Genomic DNA, 21,579 nt, shown 5'->3' on the forward strand with positions numbered 1-21,579 from the left:
GCTACAGGATGTGAGAAGGAAACTCATGAGCATGTGCACACACCTGAATGTAACAGGGTCATATGAATATCATGAAAAAAATGCGTGCTTGAGACCTTCTACACACCCAAAGAGCTTTATGTCTCCAGATCGTTAACCCAAGCACCTCAAAGACAAATTCCCTTTTCATTTACTTTCTCTAACATCTAAATAATGATTTGAGTAGCACCGGTTTATAGGAAATACTGAAAGCTGTTTATGCCCTTTATCATAACCATGTGAACACGTCTCTCTCAAAATATAGACCCTAGAAGGGGAAAAATGTCCATTTATCAGCATTTTTAAAGCCCTTCTCTCTATCCCATTTCTTCCATTTCTTTCAGTTTCATTTCCAACTATTTTCCTATATACTTCTCTTCTTCCCAGCATCCAGCCACACGGGAGTACTAGTATTCATTACCTCCTGTCCCTAGTTGTGTTTTTACTTCTAGTCCCTTACTTATCCCATTCCTGTGACTTCACCCCTGGACACCCATCCCCATTTAAGCTTATTGAGGGCCCTGATTGAATTCTATCCTCTTTACACAGACTCTAAAACCATTCTAGCTGAAAGGGTGTCTAGCATTTCCTTGTGCATACTCTTCATTTTGCATTTATTACATTTAGACTTTAAAAAGTAATACATTCACTTTTAGCTCTTCAACTTGGTTGTGAACCCCCAGAGAATATCAAAACAGTTCTGCCTATGCATCACAGAGCCTAGTACAGTGCCTTGTGAGTAGCCAGTGCCTAACTTGTCCATTAGTTGAGAAATCCTTAAAGAGCTCAATCTACACCTATGGTGGAAACATGAAGAATAACAGTGGTTCACATTCTATGACAATTCTATAGACAACAGAGAAATAATGATGTAGCCCTATTACTTCATCCTCATGGGTTGCCTCCTGTTGGCAGATTGAACCTACCTGACTGGTGTCTATGGGGCATGGGGTGAAAGAAGCCTGGGAGAGGAACTGGGTGGTTCCCAACAAATCTCTAATGCCTTCGCTGTCACGTTTATATTCTTTGACAGGCTCCAGTCTCATCTTTTCTTTGGGAAGTAAGGCTTCATAGCAAGGGGCATAGCCAGAGGGAGGCAGAAACTTAAATTCCCCATGACGTCCACCCATCAGGAAACGTACTCTGTGTCATTTGGAGAGACCAAGAAGAGAGAGGTTAAAAAAATACTCCAGTCCAAATACACACAAATTCAAGATCAGTTTCCCCTACACCCAAGTTATTTTGTGGGAAGTGACTGGATTCAGACTCAGCACGGCAAACATCCTAAAGTGTGAGACAAAAGCAGTGGACAGAGAACTGAGTGTGGTCCTTAAGTGACCATATCAGCCACGTTCTTAAAAGTTAGTTTGACTGTTAATATCACTAGAGTAAAAAAATCTATACTCTAGTGGATAAGTCACTACACACATTATCACTAGAGTATTAAAAAGAATACAGGGATGATGATATTATTCTTTAAAAATAAGATTGGAATCAGTGCATGAGAGCTTTAAGTCTTTTAATCTGAGGGAGATTAGTCACACGTCAGTGAAAGGAAGGATGATATAACTACCTGAGGAAAATAGGAAATTCTTATTTTTAGATGAAGGCAAAAGATTTAGTAGCACCAGAGTATTAAACACAAATGGTATACATGCCAGGAGACATTAATAGAAATGGTACACTGCAGGGGCTGCAGTTCTCCAAAGCAGCCATATGAGGGCGACTCTGAGGAAACATCCTCAGGTGGCCACTGCCACAGGGGCCAAAAGGGAACAAAATGTTTGCTTATTAGAGTCCCAGTGCTTTTCTTAGGGACGCAACCATCCTGCTGGTCTCCAAGCCAGATTCCCTGGCTCCCTTCACCAGTGCCTGGAGGGACCGCCAAAGGAAGGGGAAAGGACAGTCGGGGGCTCATAGGAATGGCAGGCACTAATTACTATGCTCTGAAGTCTTTTTCAATATTTTAATTCAGCATTCTGGCTGACTTTCAGCCCCAGGTCTACAAGTTAGGTCAGCATTAGGGTTGGACCCCAAGGAGGAAAGGGTGAACTATTTCAAAATGATATTCACATGCTCCTAAGTTAGCAACTAGAAATACAGCTTTTCCAAGTCAACTGCAACTACATTAAATTGATGAGGAAATGTGACTGAAGTTTTAAGTAATGAAAACATGGTAAGGTATGCAGCCAGGCAGGGTCAACAATAATTTCACACAGGAGAAATCAATCCACACACATAGCATCTGCACACAACGCTCACTCCCTCCACTTAACCACCATTCACTGAGCTCCTAGGACTTGCAATGTTCTCCGCACTAAGGATTTAGCACTGAACACAGCACAGAGTAGGCATCCAACTAGACCCGTGGTTGGCAAACTGCAGCTCGTGAGCTACATGCGGCTCTTTGGCCCCTTGAGTGTGGCTCTTCCTAAGCCTTAGGAGAACCCTAATTAAGTTAATAACAATGTACCTACCTATATAGTTTAAGTTTAAAAAATTTGGCTCTCAAAAGAAATTTCAATCGTTGTACTGTTGATATTTGGCTCTGTTGATTAATGAGTTTGCCGACCACTGAACTAGACCAATGGGTCTAAATGCTGATTGGGAGACATCCAGTGAGGGGATAAAGAGGGAGACAAAATAAGTTGGGGAAGAGGGTTGCTCCTAGATTGGAGTCAAGGAAGGCATCTCTGAGGAGGAGACATATAAGTTAACCCCTAGGATTAAGGGGAAGCTAATGAGTTCAAAATCTGGAGGAAGAGCATTCCAGGCAGAAAAAACAACATGTGCAAAGGCCCTGAGGTAGACAGAGCTTGGGTAGAGGTGGTGTCATGAGAACACGGAGCGCCCGAGGGGCAGAAGATGAGGTGGGAGGAGGCAGGGCTAGACCAGGCAGGGTCTGTGATCCAGGAGAAGGAGTTGAGATTTTCTTCCAGGTGGGAAGCTTCTGAGGGATTTTGAGAAAAGATAAAAATTTTCAGGTTGCTCTATGTAGACAGGCCTGGGGAACAATTTGAAGGCAATTGCAGGCACCTGACACCCATCTAGTCATAGTGAGAGATGAGGGTGGGTTGCACAGGGGTAGTGATGGCCAACATGGAAACAAGCAGCCAGATCCCACTTTAGGGGGAGGGAATTAGGAATGTTAGGAATTGCAGATGGAGTGGGCATGTGTGTTTGAAGCGAGGTGAGGTACACAGAGGAAGGACTGCGACCCAGCAAAACTCTCACAGCAACACTCTCCACTAGGCCTCACTTCCTTCATTCTGGCAGGGCAGCCTTGCAAGCGAAGTCACAGTGTGGGCTGAGTCACTGTGACTGTGGACATAGCCTGATTGTGAAAATGGAAAATAAAAATCTCCCCAAGTGAGAGACCCTAAGGTTTTTTCCTTTCCAACACAAATACATTCTTTATCCCAACAGTATTTTAAGATTAATTATAGAAATATGAATCCTCCCACTTTCCCATTTTGAAGTATTAAACCACAATGCTATAGAGTCAGCACCACAATTATCCCTTGCAAATGTTCCTACATTAAATGTTATGCAACAGGGCATGATCTACATATATTAAGAATATGAACAATGACATTAAAACAAAATTGAGTCATTAGCCTGCAGTGTTACTAATTTTGTTAACCTTCAGGAAATAATGACTAAGCCTTGTAACCATTTGTTGAGAACTTCCCAATCCATCCGTAACAGAACAGACTGTGTTCCTGACATGTGGAAACGATGGGGTAAAACGGGATCTTTCTGAGCAAAGAATGAGTGTGGGATTTTTTTGCCTTTCTCTCCTCATTGAGCATCCTTCCTGTGAGAAGCTGAGCTGGGAGCTTGTACGGCGAGTGCGTTCTTTGTTACTTGGAACTTAATTATTCTTGAGCTCTCTTGCCAGTTCTGTTTCGTTTTAAAATTTCTCTTACATTTTAAAATCGGCTGTCCTCTTCTGGAAAGATAACAAATCAAGAAAGGTGGAGTTCCATGTAGCAGTAAGGAGAACAATACTTTCTGCATGTATATTCAGTTATTAAAAGGAGAACAATAATGAAGATAAATCTTAATCTTATCTCCTGTAATGGCCACACAGACTGTAAAATGAAAAATTTACATAGCCGGTAATCAGTGTTTACTGCTTGCTGAAGCATCGTCTTCCAAGCCATAATGCTATGCTTCAGTGGGTGGCAGGATTGGTCTTGGGTTGCTTCCAAAGCCTGTCAGACGGGAGCCCAGCTCCCAGCAGGTGGGACTGGACAGGAGCTGGCTCCAGGCACACCCACCATCTGTGGCTCCTTCCCTCGCAGCCCATGAGGAGCTGCCCGGAGACTGTGGGATGGGCTCCAACAAGTCACCACCACTATTGGGGGTCCTCCTCCTCCTCCTCCTCACTCACTCACTTGCTCGTTCAGGGAAATCCAGACTGACCAGGTTGAAGGAAAGAACTAGGGATGAAATATAGGAAATAATCAAAGGAAAGGAATGAAATGGCTGAAATCCACTTTATTTGAGGATATTAGGATGGGCTACCCTCTGTATCAGAGTTTTAGCAGAGCTCCAAAGGAGGACAATTGAGCGAATGCCAATTTTTTCACATCCTGGAGTGAGGTGCTGGATTAGCTACAGAGGAGCTCCCAGTTCTGTTAGCTTCAGCTCACTGTGCACCTCCACAGAGATAAGCAAGGTAAGGAATTCACACGAAGAGAACTGTCAGGGAGAAAAGGAGGTAGGGGTTCCCTCCCATCTGAAGTGGAAGGGTGAGGGCTTCAAGGACCTACTCAGAACTTCACAATTGGCCCCTGAGGTAAGGGACACATTTACCTGTGATAGGGCTGGGGGTGGGGAGAGAGAGGATGGGAGGATGGAAGGGAGAGAGAGAGCTCATGGGAGAGAGAGAGAGAGAGAGAGAGAGAGAGAGAGAGAGAGAGAGAGAGATGGGGCCAAGGAGTGTGCTTCTGGAAGGCCAGATAGAGAATCCAAATGAGCCAGCTGTCAGCCATCTCCAGAAAGGCAAATAACTGAATAGAGATCAGAAACCCAGGGGCTCAGGAGGTGGGAGGCCTGGGAAAATGTAGAGGGAGGTTTGGAGCCAGGGGGAGCAGCCAACACAAGTGCAAAGCTTGTGTCAAAAGAATTGCCTGTGTCAGAGGCTTCCAGCCCGAGGCCCTTCAAGAAAACTACAGAAGGCCCCAAAAGGGAAAGAGGCAGCCATTGCACAGCTGCTACACAAAGGTCTGATACCACATGACAGCCTCATCAACTCCAGAGGACCAGCCCTTCCCTCAGTCATCTCACCCCCTGGGCTCAGCTCTAGAGGTTCTGAAACAGGGAGGGGCTGGCTAACTGGGAGGAGGTGAACCAACAGGGATAAAAGGTCGTCCTCAAACCTCTGGCCAAGTGGGGGACGGCTCAAACTGGGTACAAATCGGGCGTTTTTATGTCCACATACATGGAGCTTTTAAATTACTGACAAGATTGTTCTTGTTCTTAAAAGGAATAATAAGGATGCAGACTCTGCCCAAGAACTCAAGGAGTCCAGAGCACGGGTTTGAAGGGGTCGAAGGAGAAACAACCAAGTTACACCCCCCTATCTACTCCTGTCAATACATCCATTATCGGGCACTCAATGTTTGTCTTTGAAATCCTTTGCCTCATTCATAAATGAGAAGTTTCCAAATAGAATGTAAGTCTCTCTCTTTTAGGTGTATGCTTCCCTGCTCCTTGGGTTCCACGGACTCTCCCAGCGTCACAGAAAAGGTCAAAGTTTAAAAAAAGATAATTTAAGAATAGAGTTCTTAATTAAAATTAGTTCTTCTTTATCCTCAGATTTTTCTCTGCATTAATGGGTTATAAAATCAATTTCATTAATCAATTTGATCTCTTCCACTAAAGCACTCGTGTCATCTTCTGGGGTCCTTCCCATGGCTCAGACACCCCATCAGCTCTCAAAGGTTTTTCTTCCTAAAGTGATTACAGTAAGCAATTGTGTCCTCAGATCCTCCATCTCAGAATGAGCAATAGCTTCAGTAATGGCCACCTGGGAGTACTGAAGTTTCGGGATGTGTGGAAGAATTTTCTATTTACTTGACGGATTTTGAAAATAGAGCAAATTGTATTGAAAAATCCTCATGAGCATTTTCATCTTTTGAGATTTGTGCGTTTTTACTTGCCAGTTTGCAGAAGAGATGAGAATACCTATTGCAAATATCCAGATTTGAAAGACTGATCTATGAATACAAAAAATACAGTAAAAATCAAAGCTTTGCTGTGCTCAGAAAGGACTATTTTCCTATTCACAGCTAGCAATCACGTGAAGACACTTTAGTCTTAGTTACTCTTACCTACTACTGAGTCCCTCCCAGAGAGTTGGGATGGTGTCCCAAAGAACAAAAGGATGCAGGCTGTGGTTAAGAGGAGAAAGACTTAGCAAGCTTTTGTTGACCTGAATTCAACTCATCATTTCATAATGGCTTCTTTAGTCCATATTGCTTAGACAGGAGACAAATCTGAGTTATGTACATTCCCACATTCATATTTCTTCCTGGCCAGTGTTCGATGAAAGCCCAGGGCAACCTAGCCAGTGCTCATCATGTTCGTCACAGAAGTATATTTATCTCAGCAATAATTTCCACAGCATTGACCACAGCAAGCTGGAAATAACTAAGCTGTTGGTTACCTGAGTTTCAGCCAAGTCCATAGATACCAAGGGAAAACAAACAGCAACTGCAAACACCAACCATCTTTGGATATTGTTGTTTTTATAAATTAGCAAGGGCTGGTAAAGAGTTATGTAAGATGATAACGTAATCTATGGGGAATTTATAGATATAACATATATTCTACTGCAGCAGCAATTTTCAACCTTTCTCATCTCATGGCACACATAAACTAATTATTAAAATTCTGCAGCACACCAAAAATGTATTATATTTTTTGCTGATCTGACATAAAAGCAGGTATAATTTTGATTCATTTACACGGGACAGCTATTGTTGTGTTGGCTGTTGTCATTTTTTTAATTTGACAACCTAAGGGAAAAGCGGTTAGTGCCCCTCACTAAATAGTCAGGTATTGCATGTTTTAAAATTCTTATGGCACACTAGTTGAAAATCACTCTACTACAGTGATTAATTCATCAATTTTCTGCAAAACAAAATGTAGTGCCCAAATTTCACTATATCCTCAGCTTCTGCATAATGCTCCCCAGGTGGGTCATGCCATGATGCCACTTGGTAGGGTCAGACTACCTTTTAATAACAATTTCCTGGAATCTAAGTAGTTGAACCTTTTGGGTGGGCTCCAAGGTACATATGCCTCATCCCAAATTCTGTCCTCTAATGAACAAGGCTGTTACACTGAAGCCCTGCTAAACTAATCACACCAGCCACAAATCACACCAGGAAGAAAGCTAAGAAGGCATATTCATAATAGAAGAGAGTACATATTGATGTGTGGATTTTGTAACTACTCATGCTGCCTTTGACTTCACTGTGGGTAAATCTAATTGAGAAGATTTTTGCTTTTTGATGACTGCTGGCAGGGACATCCTAACCAGGTGTTGTTATTAACAAGATAGTTTGTAATCCTATATAATAAAGAGGTAATATGCAAATTGACCATAACACCCTTGCACAAGATGGCCGCCCCCATGTGGTCCAAGATGGCTGCCACAAGATGGCTGGCAGGGGAGGGAAGTTGGGGGGACCAGGCCGATAGGCGAAGGCAGTTGGGGGAAACCAGGCCTGCAGGGGAGGGCAGTTGGGGGCAACTAGGCTGGCAGGGGAGGGAAGTTGGGGGCAACCAGGCCAGCAGGGGAGCAGTTAGGTGTCAATCAGGTTAGCAGGGGAGTGGTTAGGGGGTGATCAGGCAGGCAGGCAGAAGCAGTTAGGGGCAATCAGGCAGGCAGGCAGCTGAGTGGTTGGGAGCCAGCAGTCCCAGATTGTGAGAGGGATCCCAGATTGGAGAGGGTGCAGGCTGGGCAGAGGGACAGGCCAGGCCGAGGGACAGTGCATGAACGTGCACCAGGCCTCTAGTTACAAAATAATATGGGGTCACCAAGGCAAGACTTCAACCTCAGTAAAGACTATTAAATAGGAGGCAATGGGGCTGTAAAGGAGAAATCTAATTTAGAAGCCATAGAGAAGTTAAAATTGAGGAAATTTGTAAGTTCTTCTCTGATGGGAGAAGAATCTTTCTCTCAAAGGGCATAGTCTTGCACCTTGCCGGGAGAGACACTACATAACAGACAAAATTCTACTCTATTGGGTAAAAACAATAATTTGTTTTCAATGTTATTATTAAACACACTAGAGGCCCGGTGCATGAAATTCATGCATGGGGGGGTAGGGGTTCCCTCAGCCAGGCCTGCACCTTTTCCAATCCAGGACCCCTCAAGGGATGTTTGACTGCCGGTTTAGGCCCGATAACTGCTCTCCCCTGCTGGCCTGATCCCCCTAACTGCTCTCCCTTGCCAGCCTGAACGCCCCTAACTGCCTCTGCCTTGGCCCTGCCACCATGGCTTTGTTTGGAGGACATTCGGAAGGTCTAGAAGATGTCTGGTCTAATTAGCATATTACCCTTTTATTAGTATAGATTTATTTTCAGTAAGATCCTTTAACTTGGAGTTAAGATCCTGGTTTCTCTTTCTAGCTCTCTGCACAAGTGAACTAAAGCAGTAAGCAGTAGAGGGGGAACTACTGTGTTTCAGTACAAATCACACCTCACCAGCTGATGTGACAGTCAGTATTAGGACATCGATCCCATTTGCTCATGAGTGAAAATAAACCGACACAGGACCAGCACTGACCCTGACCAGTGACACCATGTGATGGATTGGACGTACTTCAGCGAAAGGTATTTCCCAAGAACGCAGGCCAACTGCGATCCATCTCTTCTCAGATCATATCATGTTCTGAGAACCAAAGACAGGAATATCTCAGAGGTGATATTTTCCTGACAGAAAAGGAGGCTTGAGAGACATCAAGCCCCTGGCGTCCCACTGGAGCTTGCTGAGTTGCAATAAGCAAGAAGCTCTCATAGCTAAGGTGTTAGCTTTTCAAGTCAGCACATTTGCACAGTTCAGTTTCTTAAATTCTCTCAGCAGCTGTGCCTTATAAATGGGTGAGCCATCCCATGTTTCTCACCTGGGAACTCTGCTTCTCTCTCTCCCGTGCATGGAGAAGGCTGCGTGATCTGCTGACCGAGAGACAAGCTGCTAGAAAGATCTACAGGTGGATACCTATCAGTCACCTATTTCTTCACCTGTCAGCTGCAGTTCCTTGCCAAGAGAAGAGTTTTTAAACTCCCCCCTCCCCTGCCACACACACACCAAAACCACACACGTTTAAAAGTCCTATCTCCTATCTCATAGCTCTGAGGGAGATTAGATGGATGAGTTAATGATTAAAAATCATTATGCAGCAGGCAAGATTGGATGTACTATTCTCTAAACACAAAATATTCAGAAAAGTCCATTACCCAGCAGACTGGAAAAGACCCCTCTGGAGAGATTTGACTTCTAGCTAAGTGCTTCTCTCAGACGGGAAGCAAAACCCAGTAGATGGGATGTGGCGAAGATAAAGACGGGAGGGGCACTGGCGCTGGGTGACCACGGCCATCAATCACCAGGCAAATGCCGGCCTGTGCACTGACGGCTCAGAGTAAGCAGTTCCTCCAGAAGAAGGCACTGAGTCAACAGGTGGATGGCCAAACGCTCTTACCTTGTATTTAGATTTCTATTCATTCTCTTTATTCTTGGGGAATGGAGTGGGAAGATGAGCAATGGGGCTTTACACTGGTTTCCCCCAGCTGCCAGGGGGTCTTTGTCCATTCAGCTTCTTTGTGCGTACAGTGCCTATATCTTTTAATATGCTCCTTGTTTTCTACCTGCTCCTAAGGATACCGATGAGGAATGATATGTCACAACACACATATGAAGGGAGAATTGGCATGAAATTCTCATGGAAATATCATCCGCACAGAGAAACACAGGAAAGAACTCACAACTTTTAGAATTTAGTCCCTGGGGCTAATGTATAATCCTCTTGCTAAAGCCAGTGATAAGTAAATTTACAAACCTAGTAAACTTTTACTGTAGTGCTTCTCCATTTCTTACAAGAATACCCAGCAATGATAATGTTTAATTTCTATATATTATACACATCTATATGAGTATGCTTATAAATATGCATGTGTGGATTTGTGGGTAAGTACGTGGATATTGTGCCACTAGGTGTGTTTGCAAACATACATTACTGTTTATACTGTGCATGCTTGCAAATCTGTGTCAAATTCTAAAGGTTGAATATCATTTCCAAAGGATAATATTTTATTCCTAAATAGTTTATTTACTGGAAACAGGACAGAATTTTTATCCTCTATTATAAATATGTGAACATATCTTGATTTATCCGTCCACAGGAGGTGCTGAGCCTATCACAGGGCTGTCACTCTGGAAATCCCATCACTTGGGTGCTGGGAGCTGTGATGGCTTTTTTTTGTAGTCCCACAAAAAGCTCTGCTCTGCACAACTCTCCTCCTCTCATGGCTCTTTCCAATGGTTTCCATGGACACCACAGTGATCCTAACTAGTTTCCTGCTCAACTGATGGTGATCTCCTTAAGAGGCAGGAAGTAAGATGGCTAAGAAAATTTGGGGAAAAAAAGAGTTAAATTGGGACCTTGCCTTCCAGATGTTAAGATGTATTGTCAGACTAAAATAATTAATATAGCATCCAAATAGTGCAAAGAAGAGGGAGAGCAATGAACACAATAGTTAGCAATAGTATGTAGACAATCAGCATGCGTAGTACAAGTCCAATTTAATGTAAAAATATTGAGATGCATAAATAAAAGGGTAATGTGATTATCTCTGGTGGTATGATTATGGGGTCTTGCTATTTTCTTTGATTTACATTACTTTTGTAAAAGGGAAAGACAAAATAGAAAAATTATGTATTCAAAAGTAAATCACAAACTGAGAATATTTGAAAACTATAAGGCAAGAGTTTAACAGACTTAATATATGTAAAAAATTGTTCCAAAATTAAACCAGAAAGGCAGAAAACACAAAATTAACAAAGATATTAGGTTAAAATAATACATAAAAACAGTAAGCATAAACAAACTCAACCACATTGCTAATCAAATAGAAAATGAAGACTTTAAGATACAACTTTCTCAAATTAGCAAAGATGAAAAATAACCAATAACAGAAAAAGTTCACGAGGATCCATTCATTTGGGTGTTCCCTTATGTTGCTTTAAGTGATACTACAGACCCAATCCTTTACTTATATGAAAAGCTTGGAGCTGTGTATTAGACTGCAGAATTTTTTAGATTTAAAGAAAGAAAGAAGGTACATGTAGTATATTAAAAAGTTCCTCCAGTCAGGTGGGGGGCTGTACCCCATAATAAAATACAGTAATATTTCTGCCCTAACTGGTTTGGCTCAGTGGATAGAGCGTCAGCCTGCGGACTCAAGGGTCCCAGGTTCGATTCCGGTCAAGGGCATGTACCTTGGTTGCGGGCACATTCCCAGTGGGGAGTGTGCAGGAGGCAGCTGATCTATATTAAAAAAATAAAATAAAATACAGTAATATTTCTATAGTTAAACATGTAAATATTTACAAGATGTGGAATAAAGACTAAAAATAGCCTCATTTCTGTTGCTGATAGCTTTGCCACAAAATGAATTTAGTTCAGATTTTGTGGTAAAATAAATCATAAAAAATTTATGTTTCTCAGAGCCTTTTAGATTTCAAAATTATTGATAATAAATTCCAAACTGTTCAAACAATCTTTCTGAAAATATATTGACCACATAATTATAAGCTTGGACTTCAAAAAGTTCATTCCTTTTGACCTACTTATATGAGGCACTAAATAGAAATGCAGACAAAGCTATGCTCAAGGATGTTCATAATAATTTATAATGAAATGGAATCAGCATGAAAGTATAACAACAAAGTAATGGCTATATAATGGGAGAGTCAGACAAAAGGATATTATATGGCCATATAAATCATTTGGAAGAGGATACTTAATGACTCAGGAAAAGGCTCATTACTTACTCCTGAATGAAAAGTAATCAAGACATAAAACTTCAGATTTAGGGGGATGTCAATTAAAAATATACACACATATTTGTAGAATAAAAGACTTGAAGAGAATATATCAAAATATCAAGAGATTATAGCTCAATGATGGGATCATGGGTGATATTTATTGTTTTATTTATGACTTTATCTTTTAAGCTTTTTAGAATGAGCATGTGATACTTTTCATAATTGTTAAAGTATTTCTACACAGGATTTATATCATTGATCTTTCTATTTATCTGAGGACATTCTATAACCCTGGTAGGAGGTATGTGTTCCACAAGTATATATGGAGTGAATGAATGGCTTTGCATTGCTCTTCCCTTCCTGGGAGAGTTTGGCTTGTGGTGCTGAAGCCCTGAAGGAGATTTCCACGCTTCCAGCTCATAGGAGTGGTGGGAGGTGGGGTAATGGCTACTCTCCATGAGGTCACGGCCATAACTTACTTGACACCTGCTGAAAAGCTCACCACAGGGAAGAAGAGCCCATCGGTGTTGAAGTTCTCAAACATCCCCTGCACAGGCTGCCCGTTGATGCGGAAAGAGATGCTGGGCACCCCGAGGTCCAGGCAACAGCTCACCACGTCGTCCGATTTCAGGAGGTGCTGGTTGATGGAGGCCACAGCTCTGGGAATGCGGCCTGGTGAGCAAAGAACAAGAAAAAGGTGTGTGGGACTCTAGAGTCTAGAGGAAACGCTCACAGGCCACCCGGGGGAGGTGGGAGGTAAGATGGCACACAGGAGGTCTGGTCATGCTATTGCATTTGAAGTGCACCCTGGCTTTCTGGAACAGTGTGAGATGAGCAATGAGAAATGACTTCCTAAGCTGATGAGTGGGCAGCCTGAACAGCATGAGTCTCAGAGGAAACTCTCAATCCGCCAGAAATGAGAACAAACAAGAATTCAACCTGCTCAATGTGTGCTCAGACTCTGACCTGGTGTCTGAAATAACGGACAGACTGGGAGGTGGTAGTGGTGGAGGGTGGTGGGTGGGTGTGTGTGTGTGTGTCTCTCTGCTATTTCTTCTAAATAATGTTCTGGCAAGCTTAGTGCTAGCCTAATATTTCATTCCTGGAGTTACAGAAACAAAAACAATAGCAATAGCATTTGTGGTTGATTACACTGTGTCAGGCTCTCTTCTAATCACTCTACAAGGAATAATTTATTCAACATTTACAGCAACCCCACAACAGTATTATTTTCATTTGACAGATGAGGACAGTTGAGTCCACAAAGGTAAGTGACTTGACCAAGGTCACACAGTTAGTAAGTGGCAGAACCAAGACTCAAGCCCAGGTAGTCTCATTCTAGACCAGCCGTGGGCAACTACGGCCCGCGGGCCGGATCCGGCCCGTTTGAAATGAATAAAACTAAAAAAAAAAAGACCGTACCCTTTTATGTAATGATGTTTATTTTGAATTTATACATCCATGCTTTGTTCCGGCCCTCCGGTCCAGTTTAAGAACCCATTGTGGCCCTCGAGTCAAAAAGTTTGCCCACCCCTGTTCTAGACACACCCCTTACCTGCTACACACTACTGTCTCTTGAGTGGTATATAGCATATCAGTCATTCATTTAATCAAAAGCGTAGGAATAATAATGGTACCTTAAAAACAACTATTGACGGCCATGAGGGAATCACTACACCCATTTTACAGATGTAGAAGCTGATGTTTTTGGTAATATCACAGGCTCAGGTTCATGTAGCGGGTAAGGACTTGGAATTTGAATTCAGCCCTCTGTGACTTCAAGATCTCTCGCCACCCTCACCCCCATGCCATCATATTACAGAGCAATTGGAAGGATACACACGTTAAGTGTGGGTGCAGGACTCTTCAAAATTGTTAGGAGCCTTGAAAGCCCTCACAGGAGTAGATATAGCCACTTTAGTATTGGATGCAGGAGCTATCAAAGTCAAGAACAGCAAATCCATCTAGCCATTACACTATGCGGCAGAGTTGGCTTATTTGTTTTAAAGAATTTTTCTACCTCAGATAGGCAGAAAAACAGTCACTTATACTCTGTATCGGTGACTTCTTTGTTGTTGTTGCATATATTTTTCATAAGATGATTTTGTCATTTCCTGACCTAATGAGAAAATCACTCTTGCTTTTCTGTCACACCATCCCATTGTGGAAGTTCTACAAATAAGTTATCATAACCACTCCCCTCCGCCCCCCAAGGTTTACAGTTTTTGGGAAGATTGCAATGAAGCAGCAGAAATAAGGTGTTAAAATGAGGTCTCAGAAGAATTTATAAAATGTATCTTGCTTCTTGATTACAGCAGTAATACAATTTCATTACAAATGTTTGTCAGATATATAGAAAAAGTAGAAACAAGGAAAAAATGTAACTCAATAAGAAATGCTTCTACTCTTTTGTATATATACTTTCCATCCAAACTGGGATATTTAATAACTTGTTTTTACTACTGATTAGATTAAAACATTTTATTTATAATGAAACGGTTGTTAGAAACTGAATTTTAATGGCTTTATACTATGCCATGAAAAGGTAACCTTTAAAATCCCCTTAAGATGTGTGTTGTTTATAAATTTTACACATAAATCTATGCTATGTAATATTTCTAGTCTCAGCTTAGAACTATTTAAACTTTTGATTATTTAATGTTTTGTTGTGATTACTGTTTATTAGTGGTCACTGTTATTCTAGTAATAGATTCTAAACCAGCCGTGGGCAAACTACGGCCCGCGGGCTGGATCCGGCCCATTTGAAATGAATAAAACTAAAAAAAAAAAAGACCGTACCCTTTTATGTAATGCTGTTTACTTTGAATTTATATTAGTTCACACAAACACTCCATCCATGCTTTTGTTCCGGCCCTCCGGTCCAGTTTAAGAACCCATTGTGGCCCTCGAGTCAAAAAGTTTGCCCACCCCTGTTCTAAACTAAGCACTGGATTTTAAAATAGTAAAACGGCTACACTATCCTATATAATAAAACCCTAATATGCAAATTGACAGAAAGGCAGAATGACCAGTCGCTATGACATGCGCTGACCACCAAGGGGCAGACGCTCAACGCAGGAACTGTCCCCTGGTGGTCAGTGTGCTTCCACAGGGGGAGTGCCGCTCAGCAAGAAGCTAGGCTCATGGCTGTCAAGTGCAGCAGCAGTGGTGGGAGCCTCTCCTGCCTCTGTGGCAGCACTAAGGACCCCTCGGGGGATGTCCGACTGCCAGCTAGGCCCACTCCCTGTGGGCCGGCAGTTGGACATCTCCTGAGGGGTTCCGGACTGTGAGAGGGTGCAGGCTGGGTGGAGGAACCCCCCCCCCCGGGCACGAATGTCGTGCACTGGGCCTCTAGTCCTTAATAAAAATAAAATAAAATTAGATGCCCCCTTCTGGTTATTTTGGGTGATTGGCAAAACCATATTGTATATACCCCTGACTTTCCACAAACAGGAATGAGCCCAGATACTGTACTTAGGGTTGGGGATCAAAGACAGAAGAGCCAGTTCCTGTCCTGAAGAAGCCCATCATCTACTGGGAAATACACATTCAAATAAAGAATTACAATTCAGTATAAATACTGGAATAAAGGAGATGACTTCTGGAGGTAGACGATATCAAGTTGACTTGAATAAAAGGTCCACTACATAAATGGGAAAGAAAAGAGCAATCCAAACAGAATGAATGGCTTATGCAAAAGCAGTGCATGACATATAGTAAGTCCTCACTTAACATGGTCCACAGGTTCTTAAAAACTGTGACTTTAAGTGAAATGACATATAAAGAAACCAATTTTACCTAACGTACATGTCCAAACTGTCCCAGTCTGAGTGGCCTGAGATGGAAAGGCGTGGGCCCCCGGAGGGTGGGTCCCACCTGTGCATGAGCTGCTGGATAATGTCTGGCCACCTGCAGCCCTGAACTGGAATAGTGGGTTGGAAAATCGTGATCTTGTTTTTATTCATCTTTCTTACATGTATGTATAGCTTACATTTATTTCAATGTTTAATATTTTAGAAGTGCTTATTTAGAAGTTTGATGCTTTTGTGACCAGAAATGCTATAGAACTTAACTCTTGTTTAAATCTATTAGCCTATGGTGAAATTGATCTCCTTTATCTAGTGAACCTTTCTTTCTTCAAGTCAACTTGCTCGGTTGAAAACCACCACCAGGACCAGCAATTATGTCCTTGGGGTAAATGACACTGCCTTTTACCCTTTTATTCTAAGAGAGTGGGTGCCAAGGAGAAGTTGCTGTTAGAACACTCAATAAGATCCTCCGTAGGCAAATCCTACTCTGAGCCTATTTTTAAAACATAGGTGTAGAGACTACAGAGTTGGGATCAATATTATCTAGAAACTGAAGAGAGTCTGTTGCTAATCACTTGATAGGAAGCATACACTTAGCAAGTACTCAGAGCAACATAATGGGAAGTATGTCTGAATAAAAACTACATTTCATATAAGATACATGTTATAAAAGGTCATCTGATAAAGTACACCTAGTTTTAAAATGTGAGAAGTGTGAAGATTTTGAAACTAGAAAATGATGGAATCAGGATATAGCTTTTGTACAATCTGTGTTATAAATCCGTTCTATCTGGAGGAAGCAACTGCTACCCTTGTGAGGGCTTTCAAGGCTCCAAATGATTCAGAAGGGCCCTGCACCCCATGTTTAAGGGAGGCCGAGGGAGGGTCAAGGGGGAAAATAAAAAGGAGACATATGTACTACTGTTTGTAATATTTTAAGCAATAAAACAAATTTTTTTGAAAAAGATACTTGTCCTTTCAAATGCTCATGAGGTGGCATGGAGTGGGGAGTGATCTTGAAGACACAGAAGGCTGAGTCTGAGTATAAATCTCCAGTCTTTACCTGCTACAGAAAACTGGACCTGTGATTTTACTAAAAAAATCAGCTTCTATATCTGTAAAATGGGTACAGTGATGCCTCCATGATTATGTCAATAGTTATATGTAAGGTACCATTATTATTCCTACGCTTTTGATGAAATGAATGACTGATGTGCTATATTGTTATATATCACTCAAGAGGCAGTAGTGAATAGCAGTGAAGGGACGTGTGTCTCTAGAACCAGACTCCCTGGGTTTGAGTCTTGGTTCTGTTGTTAACTGTGTGACCTTGAGCAAGTCACTTACCTTTGTGCCGGTTGGAGAATTCAGACGCAAGGAAGCTTTGTATTTCAGTGAGCATGAGAATTATAAATCTCACAGGCACTGGTTTCCCTACATCTCATCAGGCGCTGAAGACTGAGGGATGAAGTTCCCTAAACGTACATGTATTACTAAGTGTGGGTAACGTTCAGAGAGCCACTGCCAGCTTCTGAAAAGCTGAGACCCAAGCCTCCTCCCCACCTCCAATCACAGAGGCACTGCTAGTGAAGGAGGAGGGTAGGAAGAGATTAACAAAGAATTTATATGCATATATGCATAACCCATGGACATAGACAATAGTGTGGTGAAGGCAGCAGTGGGGAGGAAGGTGTCAATTGTCCTCATCTGTCAAATAAAAATAATACTGTCGTGGGGTTGCTGTGAATGTTGAATAAATTATTCCATGTAGAGTGATTAGAAGAGTGTCTGATGCATTGTAACCTACAAAAAATGCTATTAGTTATTGTTTTTGTTTAGTTACTAGGCCAGCAGTGAATAAGCTTGCCAGAACACTGTATGAATATTATGTCTTTTGTAATATTTGGAAGAAATAACAATATGGAGAATCATAGCATTGAGGACTGGGTCCAGAAAGTGATTTTAAAATCACTGTATTAAGTTATTGAAATCATTAAGTCCTCTTATTGATAGTGCTCAAAAAAGTCACTTTCAAATATGTTTAATAAATTTAACCCCTTTTAGAACAATGGACAGAAAACGCTGTAGCAAGGAAAAGCAGAGTTGGTGCAGAGAGTGTTTGTTTCTAAGTTGCCTCAACTGCTTTCTTTTCAATATATTAAGAGCTCTGAGTAATCCTAGGGACCACCCATGAGACAGGCTGGGAGGTGCCCTGGCTTTGCTGGTCTGAAGAAACCCCTGACTGATAGGCTCAGGCCCACCTGGAACTCCAGGAAAGGCCATTTCTAACCTAGCATTTTAGGATAAAGGAAAAAACCATTTTGTCATCTGCTGCACATCTTCAGATTAACCCAAGGATATATTACTGCAGCTTTAGTCTATTGTGATGAGTAATGTAGGCAACTGGGAACACTGATGCTCAGCACTTCTATTACCCTGGGCACTGCAGAGCTTGGCATTATAACATAAACACAAATACTTAGGCAACTGGAAAGAGAGAGGGTTCACTGGGGCTGGAAAAGTCTGAGTCATAATGGGGTTAGTTTTGATAGACAAACAGGTACTCTGGGGTTCATCTTAGTAAGGAGACAGATAAAGACCCTCTTATATAAATTTGACTATAGAGACACATTATCTTGATGAGTCAGAAGTCATGTTAAATCAAGAGGCACACCATTCATTCACTTCTTGTTATCACTCATCTCTTGGGAAGGTAAATTCCTCTACTTGTTTTGATTTTGCAAGGAAAACGTTGTTAAAAAGGCAGGGTAGGTGTGACCTCCTCCTGTGAAACTGCTCCCTAGCCAGTAACATACTCTAGGCTGCTTTGAGCCACATTCAACTCCAAATGCAGACCTGAAAGGCTACATGAAGGCCCTGCCAGGAGAGGGACAGTGGTGCCATGACAAGAAAAGAACCATTCCTCCCAGAGGGAAAACGCAGAGGCTGAGCTGACCTCGGATTCTGTAGAGAGGGCTGGGCAGGGTTGAGAAGGGGGATATTTGTACAGCGGATACTTGAAAGAGAATTCACAGGCTTCTGTGGTGAAATAGACCTATTAAGACTGGCCTCCCACTACACAGAGAAAAAGCTCATGGATACTCCCAGGATGTCACTCTGAAACTTCCTTTCCCATTCAGCATGGGACTTGGGTTCTTTGTCCCCTTAAGATGGGGCTACTTTATGGTCTCGAGTGTGGGACCTGGAATTCTGGGCTTGGTCTTTAGGAGAACAGTGGACTTTGCAGGCAAGGAGGGAAGTGCAAGTGATATTTACTGGGTATCTAATGTGTGTCAAGAACTTCATGTCCCTCCTGGAGATTATTATCGAAGGTGAAATAAGCGAGTAGGGAAGAGAAAAATATCACATGACTTCACTTATACATGGAATCTAAAGAAATAAACTGAAAAACAAAATAGTTCCAAAGACAAGGAAGCATGCAATAGACTGACGAATCTCAGAGGGAAGGAGGTGGGTAGGAAGAGATTAACAAAGAATTTATATGCATATATGCATAACCCATGGACACAGACAATAGTGTGGTGAAGGCCTGGGGAGGGGGCAGCAGTGGGGAGGAAGGTGTCACTGGGGTGGCGTGGAGGAAGGGGGGCATCTGTAATACTTTCAACAATGAAGATAAACTAAAAACAATTAAAAAACGTCATGTCCCTCATCTCATTTAAATTCTATAAGAGCATACAGCACATCTTCATTTTATCTGAGGAAACCAAGTCTTTGAGAGGTTAAGCCATTTGCCCAGTAAGTGGGGGAGCTGGGATTCAAACCGGGCATAACTTCAAAGCCCTGCTGTTTCTTTGAGCCTTTCCAATGACAAAGCATTGGAGGCACTGCCATTTTCTCCAACCACGACAACATCTCTACTGTGCTTCCATAAGCACATTGAAGACCAGTCCAAGGCAGTGGCTTAATTTATGCACACATGTAAGTTGAAAGTTAGTGGGCCTGGGCATTTGGATCTCAAGGAAAAGGAGAAAAACTATCATAACCAGTTTCCAATATCTCTCCCTGGCCACCCTCCATTCCCTCCGATAGCAAGTAAGTTGGAGGGTCATTTCCATTTTATTTCTTCAGCAGACAATTATCCTTTCATCAGATAGTCCAGAATTCACTGCTATCCTGGTTGGAGTCATTAATAGAACCCTATTTCATCAGCTGGGGCACATGCTGACATATTTACCTGTGGTGCCTTCTGTGAGATATATATTCCTGTGTGCCGGTTGGAGAATTCAGACGCAAGGAAGCTTTGTATTTCAGTGAGCATGAAAATTATAAATCTCACAGGCACTGGTTTCCCTACATCTCATCAGGCGCTGAAGACTGAGGGGTAAAGTCCCCTAAACGTACATGTATTACTAAGTGTGGGTAATGTTCAGAGAGCCACTGCCAGCTTCTGAAAAGCTGAGACCTAAGCCTCCTCCCCATCTCCAATCACAGAGGCACTGCTAGTGATAACTGGTGTGGGCGTGTCCACCTCCCTAGTCTTCAGAGGAGGTAGGACAAGAGAGATGAGGGGATCACTGTCCACTCCTGTGCCCTGTCCACTCCTGGAATGATACACAATTAGATGGAGGGTCAGGTCCTAAATGCACAGACAGCAGCCCTTTCTGGATATACAATGAGTGGGCTCTCTGACTCCCTCCTGACTTAACTGATATATTTATTCTGGAAATTCTACAAAGGGATATACTGGGGGTTCCATGTAGTGCTGCAAAGTCTGGAAAAGACCAAACATTGTTTTTTCTTTGAGAATTGTTAGTTTCTCTTTGAAACAAGAGTCCAATTTGTTTCATACAAGAGTGTAAATGTGTTTCATAGTTCTTTAACCAACCCCCATGCGGAGTTCTCTTTGGGAGTAGACTGGGACCCAAAAAATACTCTTGCACTGTATTGGTGAGATGGTGGGAGATGAGCAGCAACCAGCAGGCAATGGGGTAACCATTGTCTCAAGTCAATGCTCTTCATTCCTTCACAGATTCAATTCCACCAAACTCAGGAGCTGTGGGTGGGTGTGAGCACAATGATGTCTCCTCAAATCACTTCCCGAAAGACAACTTCTGAGAACCTTGTGACATGTGACGATAACCTAAGGGAAATGCTACGTCTGCACAGCCACACATGATGGGGCTCTGAGAACCGAGAAGGCAAGACCCACCCCTACCCCCATGAAGACGGAACCAGGGAAGCTTAAGTTGGGAGGATAAGAGAACAACAAGACAAGACTTTCACCTGTTCTAACCCATCATCCTGCCGTTCTGAATCTGGTTTTGTCTGTACCATGCTGACCCTCGGACACACAAAACATGGACAGAGATAAGGCTGTCTCTTTCTTCCCACAAATAACCCAGGACAAGTATGTAAATAAGTTCACACCATTCCTACGAGTTTAAAAATGTTTAAAATGAATTTAAAACAGCACACACACACCTACAAACACAAATTGAAAATAAAGACTCACTACAAGAAGCATGTCATCAGGACCTGAGCTAATGGTTTTAGCCTGAAAGCTAAGGGCAGAAGGAAAATGTGATGGGTTCCCAGTTACAAAAGAAAATGGACAGGTTTGTCATTTAGAAACAAACTTTTCCCTCCTACTGAATTGAAGGTAGGATGTGTGTCATGGTTCCTTATGTAAGAGGCACGCAGCACAATGCTTATGTAAGGGATTTC

At 42.3% G+C, this 21,579-nt stretch overlaps 1 protein-coding gene across 1 annotated transcript in view; it reads right to left on the minus strand.

Moving 5' to 3' along the window:
• The window catches only part of RYR3 (ryanodine receptor 3), a 380,950-nt gene that overhangs the window by 224,890 nt on the left and 134,481 nt on the right, over window positions 1-21,579 (minus strand). The window contains exons 19-20 of the mRNA XM_014532943.1: window positions 12,562-12,754; window positions 945-1,161 (exon numbers count right to left, since the gene is read on the minus strand). Of these exons, the coding sequence (XP_014388429.1) occupies window positions 945-1,161; window positions 12,562-12,754 (410 nt within the window). The remainder of the gene's footprint in view (window positions 1-944; window positions 1,162-12,561; window positions 12,755-21,579) is intronic.

Source organism: Myotis brandtii, unplaced genomic scaffold (assembly GCF_000412655.1).
Source record: "Myotis brandtii unplaced genomic scaffold, ASM41265v1 scaffold927, whole genome shotgun sequence".
In the NCBI taxonomy this organism is placed as follows: domain Eukaryota; kingdom Metazoa; phylum Chordata; class Mammalia; order Chiroptera; family Vespertilionidae; genus Myotis; species Myotis brandtii.